The 10,499-nt window shown below is 29.3% G+C and overlaps 1 protein-coding gene across 1 annotated transcript; it reads left to right on the top strand.

The window, feature by feature from the left end:
• Window positions 1–8,069: 8,069 nt before the first annotated feature.
• On the top strand, window positions 8,070–10,267 carry LOC106767028. Its single transcript, XM_014651843.2, has one exon. It carries the CDS (start codon window positions 8,344–8,346, stop codon window positions 9,424–9,426), a length of 1,083 nt encoding a protein of 360 aa, XP_014507329.1. The 5' UTR covers window positions 8,070–8,343; the 3' UTR covers window positions 9,427–10,267.
• The last annotated feature ends 232 nt before the right edge of the window (window positions 10,268–10,499 follow it).

The following is a 10,499-nucleotide window of genomic DNA, read 5'->3' on the forward strand; positions in this document are numbered from 1 at the left end:
TACTCTTTTATTTTCTCCCTACTTTCTTAATTGATCATGGTGAAAAAAAAAAATCAAGAATATGAAAATTTTTGTATCTCCATTGTGAGTTGTGTTAGGTACATAATATAGCAAAATGTTAACAAAAGTATATTAAGTATATACCCTTATCACTTTCACCTGACATTAAGAAAGTATCTTATATTTAGATAAAGATTTTTTAAACTTTGAACACATCAAATATATTTAATTTGAATCCCTATCATTTCATATTGTTCCATTCTAAATATTTTGTTTCAATAAATTAATTTAAACTTATTGAATTTTACTCTTTTTTAATTTGGATAGACTATTCAATTATCACCAAATTCAATTATTAATATATAAAAATTATTTAAATATCAAATAGTCATAGTTAATGTTAATTGAAAGTCAATATTTAAAAAAGAACTTTAAACAAACTAATGACAATAATAATATTAGTATCAATAATATATATAAAAAAAATCACCTTAGACATTAAAAAGTCAATATAAAAAATATAGTTTCCATTCTTAAAAAAATAGCATCCTTAACATTGTGTGATAAAATCCTAGGTAATATAGTGGTTTACAAAATCAAAAAAATAATTAGAATAATAGCCACCCTTGTCATGTTTGAGTCTTACGTTGACGACTCCCAAATCAAAATAACCTATGGATTGTATAAAATGTTCTCTCTTTTTCTATGATGATATAGCTTTTAGCCTTTTGAATACACATAATAACCTCTACTCTTTTAAATCCATGATACTTCTTTGTTAAATCTCAAATATCCTTATATGTTTCTTTATTTAGAATGATCTTCATAATAGATCGATCAATGACTTGAAACAAGTAAATTTTTTTTTCAAGCATTATTGCATAATTCATTTTTTTGTTTAGCAATGAACACTTCATTGTTTTTTGGTACATCATGTTCAATTACTTGCTAGTACTTTGGACCTTATTAAATCTTTCATCAACATACTAACTATCAAAACAAAGGATTTTGGTTACACAAAGAATGTTTCACTTGTCATTTACTATTACAAAAAAAAAAAAAATCATTGAAAGAATCTTGTTTTTGATACCACGAGTAAAATGTTTTCTCTCTTTTTTCTATATTTCATTCATAATGATACAACGTTTTAAATAGACATGTTAGAAACTACTAAACTAAAAATTAAAAAAGTAAAATAAAGATAAACAATACAAAATATTGCAATATGCACCAATATATTACCGTTCTAATTAGACAATAATTAATACTTGATATGAACGTTCTCAATTTATATTTTTAATTAAAATTTGAAATTCCCTATTTTTAATTAATTTGATTAATTTCATAACTTTTTGAATTCTATTTATTTCTTGAATTCCTTACCCACAACACAATTTATATATAATGTAGGATAGGAGAAATTGTTACGTATATTTAATAGATCTATCAAGAAAGAAGTTTACTGAAAACATACAAACGTTAATAAGATCTGATGTTAAGTATATAAAGAATTTATATCTAACGTAAAACTTAAATTCATACTTAAACTCTCAATAATATTTCATATATAATATCTGTAGTTTTATTTAACTTATTCACATAGTACATAATCAATATTATTATTCTTTTTCATAAATTAATAAAATAATAATTTTTAAATAATGAATATTACTGTATTATAATATATATATATATATAATAATAATAATAAATTTTTCGGATCTTAAATTAATAAAATACAAATCAATATATAAAGGTAGATTCTATAATCACACGCCTCTCTTTTCTCTTTGCAAAATGGAATACAAATTGTAATTTGGTTGCATCACATATCCAGATAGCTAAAGACTTCCACGTTTTTTTTTTTTTTTTTTTTTAAATTAAAGTACTGTAATTCTTTTCAAGTTTATCAAAATAGACAATTTTTAAAATTTACGAATATAGATATATCGTATCAAACTTTAGTATAAAAAAATGAGGTTAAGATGATACAATTTTAATTTAAGTCACTTTAAATTATATTAATTTAATATAACTTGAATTTAAAATACACTAAACTAAAGTCGTATCATTTTAATACGATTTTAACTTAAAAATATTTTTATTAAAATTACATTATCAAAACATGATTTTGAAGTCTTATCAAAATGATACCACTTATTCATTACTTTTATATAAATAGTTTATTTTGATTAATAAAAAATAATAATAAAAAACCAAACTTTTATCTCATATAAATATATAAATAATATATATATATATATATATATATATATATATATATATATATATATATATATATTCTTATGTTTGTTTACTTTTTTTTCTAAAGTATTTTTCATATAAATATTGTTTAACATGAAAAATGAAAATATGTTTGTTTAGTTTTTTTATAAAATAATATCACAACAAAAATGTTTTTCTGTGTGTGATTAATTCTAAATATAAATTAATTTTCAAAATAATCAAATTAAGGACCATATAGATTACTTTTTAATTGAAATTAAGCTAATCAAAATATAATTTATCATTTTTAATAGTTGTAAGATTAAGTATAATACAAATTATCGTTTTCAAATTAAAATTAATTCAATTACAAATAAACAGTAATTTATGATACTAATCCAATTTTACATAAATTGTCCGTTTTCATCAGTAATTGAATTGATTATATATGATATCAAGTTGTATTATATATAATTAATTCTATTACTACTAAAAGGCAACTTCTATTATTATTATTATCATTAAAGTAACTCATATCGTAGTAAATTTATTTATTATTAAAATCATATCACAATTAATTTAATTCCAGCTAAACGATAATTTTTAAGAAAGTAAGTTGTAGATTGTGACATCTCAAATTATATGGAAATATATAATCTAGAACGATGGTCATTATAATAAAAAAAGAGAGTAACAAGAGGATGTAAATATAGATTTATAATTTTACAATTATTCCAAAATAAATTATAATCTTAAACTATATTTAATTCAAAGTATTTCAAAATAAATAGATGACTAAAGCTAATTTCAAGAAATTATACAGTTCAAACTCATTTTACAGAAATGTCTTTCAAAATAAAGTAAAGAGAAAAAAAAGAATCCTAAGAACTAAGTGCAGTATCCTCACCCTTCAGGACTTGTTCTAATGGAACATCATCTGCCTCTATTCACATCCATTTTGGATGATTATTACGACAGGAATAAGACAAACATACAAAACAAACAACAAACATGCAAGAGTAAGCTAGATTCTCAAAAATATACATGTTAATGCAATTTAATCTAACATACACAATAATATTCATGCAATTAAAACACAATATATTGTAACAGATTTTAATCTAGACAAGACTCGTCCGGACTTAGAAAGAATATCGAGCTATGGTGAATTGTGCACTTGTGGTGACCTCTACTGCTTTGCAAAATCATTGACATGGGTTGAACCCTACCACACACATAAGTGTAAGTCCGTTATCACTCGCCTTGGGTCATACTAGAAGCATCTAAGACTAAGACCTCTTACTACTCTCACCACATGACTAATTCTTCTCTAAGTGAGATTGAAAAAAAGTCATTAGAGTATTAGGATCTCACTTATATTCATTCTAAACATTACAAGAATCTCACCTAGAGATCTTAATTTAAACCACCACCAACAATCTTGAAATCATGTTTCATTCTTTCTCAAGTCATATACTTTCGAATTATAAACAAACCAAAATATGCACGCTAAAGTTGCCACCAAGTAATATAGTTCTACAACCCCAAAATAAGTAATAGTTCACCGTTTCTCTACGAAGACCTAAAACTACATTACAACCATTTATACTTCTATCATTAACCAAGAAGGATGACCCGAGTACAATCATATGTCTAATAGCTTCCTTCCTTTCAATATTTAAAGTCAATAAAATTAAGAAAAAGTGAAACTATCTGCATTGCTCACACTAAAATATTTAAAATCATACGTCAATAAAATTAAAAGGCCTCTGGAATGTAATTTCTAATACACCAAAAATATATTTTCTTAAACCATCATGGCTTAAATAAAATATGTTAATTAAACTTTTATGATTTAAGTTTACGTAAACAATTTCCAACAAAGAAGACTAACATATTAAAGTAACTAAATTAGATATTTAACAAATTATTATTAAAAACAAATACCCTCACGGCCCTCCCATGCCCTCCTTTTTATAATTTATCCAATTCTTTAAAACCACCAATTTATACTTACGAGAATGCTACACAGAGATCCCATTTCCAATCGTTTATAAACAAAAATATAAGGTGGTCTACCACTAGCTTCTTATTTCCGTACCTAGTGAAAATTTCCTGTAGCATCTAACTACATCCCCACTATTTTATTCTAAATTCTATACCACTTAACTTTATCTCTATCTCTGCCTTTTCTAAAAGTAAGAAACCATACTCACGCTTCTGCAACTATCAAAATTCCAAAATAAAACTCTTACTCAATACATCTTCTATAGGCAAATGAAAACCACACATTACTTATTACATCCAGGTTCAACCAGCATTTATTTTTAAAGAGAAACAACATCTTCAAAAGTGAAAATACAAGTACCAAGACTGCTGAAATCAGAATATCCAAGCTTAAACTAATTGCTTTTTAGTAAAATTCAACAATTGAAGTGAAGATTTCGAGTACTCAATATCCTCCACGTATTCAAGCAAAAAGAATGAACTATGAATCATACACAAACATGATTTATAAAAAGATACAGACAACAATAATACAATGTAACTAAATAACAATTTTATACCAGATTAATCAAGTGGTACCAATAAGGTAAACAAAACAAAGAAATTGAAAAAAAAACAACGTTGGATATTAACTTTCTCCATATAAATATGATACTTACATACTTCAACAAAATTTAAATAAGAAAAATCTAGTTCCCCTTACCTTCAATTGGTAGTAAAGTATAGAAGAAATTTGCCCCCCTTTTTTTTAATCCTCAATTAAAAGCCAGAGTCACCTATAAATAGACAAATTGTAGATAGAAAAGGGTTTTTAGGATCTAATAGGAACTAGAAATTTTTTGGAAAAAGAACAAGATGAATCACATGCAACATTTGTTGCATGTCTCATAGCCCTAAATTGTATGGAAAAGTGAAAAACAACTTATCCACGGAGGAACCTAGAAATTGATCGGTGCAACTCGAAACTTTGACATCAAGATTGTCTAGGCGCTTACATGGAGATTTAATGGTTCAAGAGAAGAAGAATCTAAAGAGAAGAACAATATTTAGAAAAGCACAAGGTTAGAGAGAGAGCTGGTGTGAGAAAAATGGAATGGTATGCTTCCGAAAGTGGTTTCAAAAAGTTTATGTAAGTTTTCTTTTTCTCTAAAACTTAATTTTATTATTTTATAATATTCTTAAAAGTTTTACTTTTAATTTAGTGGGTATTACATATATAATTAAGTGCACAGCAAAAAAAAAAGTTTTTGATAAGCTAAAACTTTTAGGAAAAAAAAGAAAAACTAACATAATGAAAACATGCTTGTGTTGTGAAGCTGTGACACAATATACTGTAGAAATGTGGTTTTAGAGTAATGTCATCCTTTCATATAATTGAAACACACTTCTGATAATTGTTTAAAAAATAAGAAAAATGGAGATAATCTTAGAAAAAAAAAACATGGAGTGTGAATAGCAAATCCTTGTAGACCCATTAGGCCGTAGGTGGTAAGAATATTGCTATTACTTCCTGCACCTCATCAGATTTCTGAAGATTATTTTCACAAATACAATAAACAGTTGCGGATTATTATTTTTTTTGGAAAAGCATTTTTCTCCTTGATGGGATATAGGAAGCAGTAGCCAAAGAATATTTTCACTTAAAACTGTTTAACATATCTTGATGTTAAGACTTATTTCATTTTGCATCCAACATATTTTGTGGTTACTTTTAATAAAAATTTTACATTCACAAAAAATCTATTAAAAAATAATCTTGCAAAATAGACTTTTCTGGAGAAGTAATTACTACAAAGGAACATTTTCTATAGGGATATATACTAAAAAGATTTAATATCATTTAAAAGATTATGATATTATCTTTCATTTAAGATGATAAAATCTTTGCATATTCGATCATACTAACTGGAGAATCACCGACCTTCGTGTTCACAGTAACACTGCCCTCCCAGAAACAAATACAGTAGTCAAACATGTACATCAGCAATTGATAGTGTTAAAACACACTTCACAAATTGCTTTTACAGTGCAAAGTGTTAAATTTAAATCACTTCCAACCTTAGTCATCATTACTAGAATATGAACTTTTAATATTAATTTTTTTACCCTACATAAATTTATATATTGATTAATAATTATAAATAATAAATAATTAAAATATGAAACAGAAATTAACCATATATTCTAGCTCAATATATATGCTGAAGAATTTTGTCAATTAAAAAATTGGCAAGAGTTGAATGTAACACTCTTTATGCAACTAGTTGAGTATCTGCAATAAATGGTACATTCCAGTGCCGTTACGCATCAATTCCTTTTCTACCACTCAAATATAAGTTAAAATGTCCCAAACACTTTCAAATTTCTCCATCTCAAAATGCTAATTATATATTTTTCTTCACCATCACGAAAACTTGCTAGATTTTACATTTCAAGCATTGTTTAGTGTGATCAGTAGCTCCAAAATTGAAAAGATGACCATAGAAAGAAAACCCACATCAACCAACCAAGGAATAAACATTACTACATAATAGAACGGAAATCCTTTAAAAAAAAAAAGGTTCGCTAATTATGTCAACTTCGACCCTTTATGTTTGTCAATGTTTTTTAGATTAGTTTTTAGACAAACATGATATATAAAATAGACTGATTAAAATAATTTTTAACTATAAATAAAAGGAACCGACACTTTGTTTAGTGTAAATATAGTGGTATTATTATGATGCTAATTTAGTCTAAAATATTTTTTGTCTTCTTAACATTTCCCTTTTCTTTTTCCTCTACATAATAACATAGAGAGGTCCCTAGCAAAATGTCAATTATTTTATATTCAACCACCTAATTGCAATTAAATTTCAGTTGAAATGTCAACAAATATGTTGACATCTTAACAAGGAAAGAAAGTATAACTAAAATACTTAATCCGGTTTAATGAGATAATATTCCTTTGGTACAATAACATATATTACTCCATTGAACAACTTGTACCCAAAATTAAGGTCAAACTAGTTTGGGTCACCAACTAAATTGTTCTTACTCACTCCATTCTTTTCTTTTCATTGGTCATCAATGGCCTCAACGATGATACAAAAGTTTAACCCAACCCTGCCCCACATCGATCATATCCTAACCCTCACATCCAATTTCTGTGGCATTTTAATTTGTTTATGTATGATAATGCATGTGATTTGACGTTAAATAAATTGTTCATTTAGATTTATAGATGTATCATATTGCTAAGGGGTCCCTTTCCTCTAATAATTGTTCAGGGAACTGTGGAACCATTTCTATATATCTTACTAGTATAATTGATATTCATATTTTTCTTTTTTGTTATTAATATTATGGTATGGCTTACAAGCTACGTATTGCTCACTTATTATACAATGTGAAAAAGGGCCAAAAGTCGAAAATTGGGTTGATGGTCCTACCTTGAGTGGTATATGTCTCAAATCACTGGTTTATAACAATTTTCATTGTATCCATGTTACGGCAGCAACTGGGATTAAATTTGATGCTCCTTCTTCATCAAGTAATAGATTTTACTTTATATTTTCCACTCATGTCATAAATTGCTCTTGGAAATTTCTAATGACGCTTTAATTACAAGGATAATGGTAGGGCCAACATCGAGTGTTTCATAATTCAGTTTGTGATAATATCTATTATATTTGTAGGAGTCCAAAAGGGGTTGTGGCCAAAATGATAATATACCAAATAATGTGCAATTTAAGCAATCTGGAAAGAGAAGAAGCTGCTCTCATGATGAAGACAAAAACAAAAGACCTTTAATACCAAATTCCAATTTGGCTTATTGGTAAATGGCAATAAATTAAATCTTGACACCCTCTTAAACCAACCAGACGGTGGGATTCGAAGAACACAAAGCAAAAACCACAATGTTTCCAAAGCATCTGGTAAAAACAAAGTCCAAACACTTCCACCTTATGGCAGTGGTTAGATTGTTCTTGTTGGCCTATCTATTTATGCAAAACACCAACCTTTAAACTCTCTAACCTACCATTGCCAAAAGAAAAGGCAAAACTCATTTAAGAAAAAGGTAGGACAGAAAAAGAAACAGCAACACCTGGCTGGCTCTTAGCACTTTTGATGAGTAATATAGAGTCCATTTTGGTGAGAACTGAGAAGCCACCCAACTCCTCCCTCATTCCCTCTCCCTCTCCCTCTAGTGGCAAGCTTCCAAAACAACAACTCCAAATGGAAGTTTCATGCAAGATTCTCAGAAGATCAACTCACAGTTTTCTCCGAAACTATCATTACTTCACCTCAACAGCAGCTTTTCTAGCATTTCCTTTCTCAGCTTCCATACTCCTCTCTCAGGCTGTTGCTCCAACCCCTTCATCTCTCTTGCCTCAAATCTACACTCGCCTAAGGATTCTCTTTGATGCTGCTGGCTTCCCTTCATCTTCACAGCTTTTTACCATTCTCAACCTCAAGGTTTCTCAAACAATCACTTCTTCAATCCTTACCCTTCCTTTCACCCTCACCTTTCTCCTCGTTGCAAAAGCATTCATAATCCAGGCTCTCAATCACAACAAACCAACTTTCCAGCCTTCCTTCAGTTCAGTTCTATCCCTTTACAAGCCCCTCCTCCATACCTACTTCTGCAACTGTTTCTTGATTCTCTCAGCAAATGCAACTACTTTTGGTCTCATGTTTTTGGCCTTCAGCTTCGTTGAAAGATTTGGCTACTCTTCCCCCGGTAACCTCATCCTCTTCATGTCAGTAGCTGGAGCAGTTCTCTTTTCTGTGATTCTGGCCAATGCTCTTGTCATATGCAACATGGCACTGGCTCTATCTGGCATGGAGGGACATGGTGGGTACTTTGCAATTCTTAAAGCTTGTCTTCTCTTAAGGGGAAGGACATCGATGGCTTTGTTCCTGGCACTTCCTGTCAATGTGGCACTGGCAGCCATTGAGGCTCTGTTCCAATTCCGGATTGTTAGGCCCTATCATATTGCTGGAATGGCAGGGCCTTGTGTGGCTTTGGAGGGGATTTTCATTGCTTACCTCTACTCAATCTTCATCATCCTTGACACAATTGTGAGCTGCATATTCTACAAAAGCCTTAAGACAGGATCGTGGATCCATCAGGAGGACAAATATTTGTTCAGGATTGAATTCCCAGATGAGGACCAGTACGGTTACACCAGCACCAAGGAACTACCTTAAGTAGCATATGGTGGCAAGTTATTAATTTGGTTAAGGTTTTTTCTTCGCATTTCGTGAAGGAGAAGGATCAACCAGTTATTTTAAACTGAGTATAGAAGGAATTTACAATTCATTGATGTTGCTTGAATGAAATCAAGCAACTTCGAAGACATAAAGATTTTCAATTGAGCGACCTCAGCTCAACTACGTGCAAAGCCAAAGAAGTTAGATTCTCAGACACCATTTGATATAAATGAAATGCAATTATGTTATATTCTCATACTATATCTTTTGTTTTAATCTCTTTTACATTGTAGATTAGCAACTAGCAATCTTTTACAGTGTGAATAATACAAAATGCCTCCCTTTGCCTTCTCTGTGTGCAACTGTCTCTGGTTTTCTAGTGTTTATTCATCAAATGAAAAATCAACAATGGTTTATCGGACTTTTGTACCCAAGAACTAGCCTCAGCCTCTTAACTCGTGAAGATGCAAGCTAGGATGAGAATGTAAATCCCTCCCTTCCACAAACATAATTAAGCAATTGTATTTGGACAAACAAGAATCAGGGAGGTTCTAAATTCAATCAAACAATCTTGAATTACCACGCCAATGAAGTCACACTATGTCTGAATTTTCTGTTATTCATATCAATCCAATATTGCAAATTTCTTCAACTCCTGGGAGAACTGAAAAATGAAACTAGCATTTCTAACTGGCCTGCTCCTTTTATGTTACAGTAACAAAACAAGCATACTTTCTAGAATCTTACGAGGCACAATTGCATAATTTCATAATCTTGGTCTGGTCCACGATTCCTATCATGTCATGAATCACCTAAAAATTTGAATCTTACGATACATGCATGGATTGAAGGGAGAGGTTCCATATATGGAATACCATGTTCAGATGATTCATTGTTTTTAGTTGTTTTTTTTTTTTTTTTTAATTTGCTTCTACCATTTCAGACAAGAAATTTGAATTTGTTTGGAGGATAGGAACTTGAAATATTTTATAAGCACTAATGTTAAATTAAAAAGAATTGGAAGAGCATTACTAAAAGCACATTATCACGCAAACGCATTCCTATTGTTT

This window comes from Vigna radiata, chromosome 7, assembly GCF_000741045.1.
Source record: "Vigna radiata var. radiata cultivar VC1973A chromosome 7, Vradiata_ver6, whole genome shotgun sequence".
Lineage (NCBI taxonomy): Eukaryota > Viridiplantae > Streptophyta > Magnoliopsida > Fabales > Fabaceae > Vigna > Vigna radiata.

Bases quoted from the DNA above. Each gene is read 5' to 3' on its own strand.
- LOC106767028 (XM_014651843.2), top strand. From the start codon at position 8,344: ATGAGTAATATAGAGTCCATTTTGGTGAGAACTGAGAAGCCACCCAAC.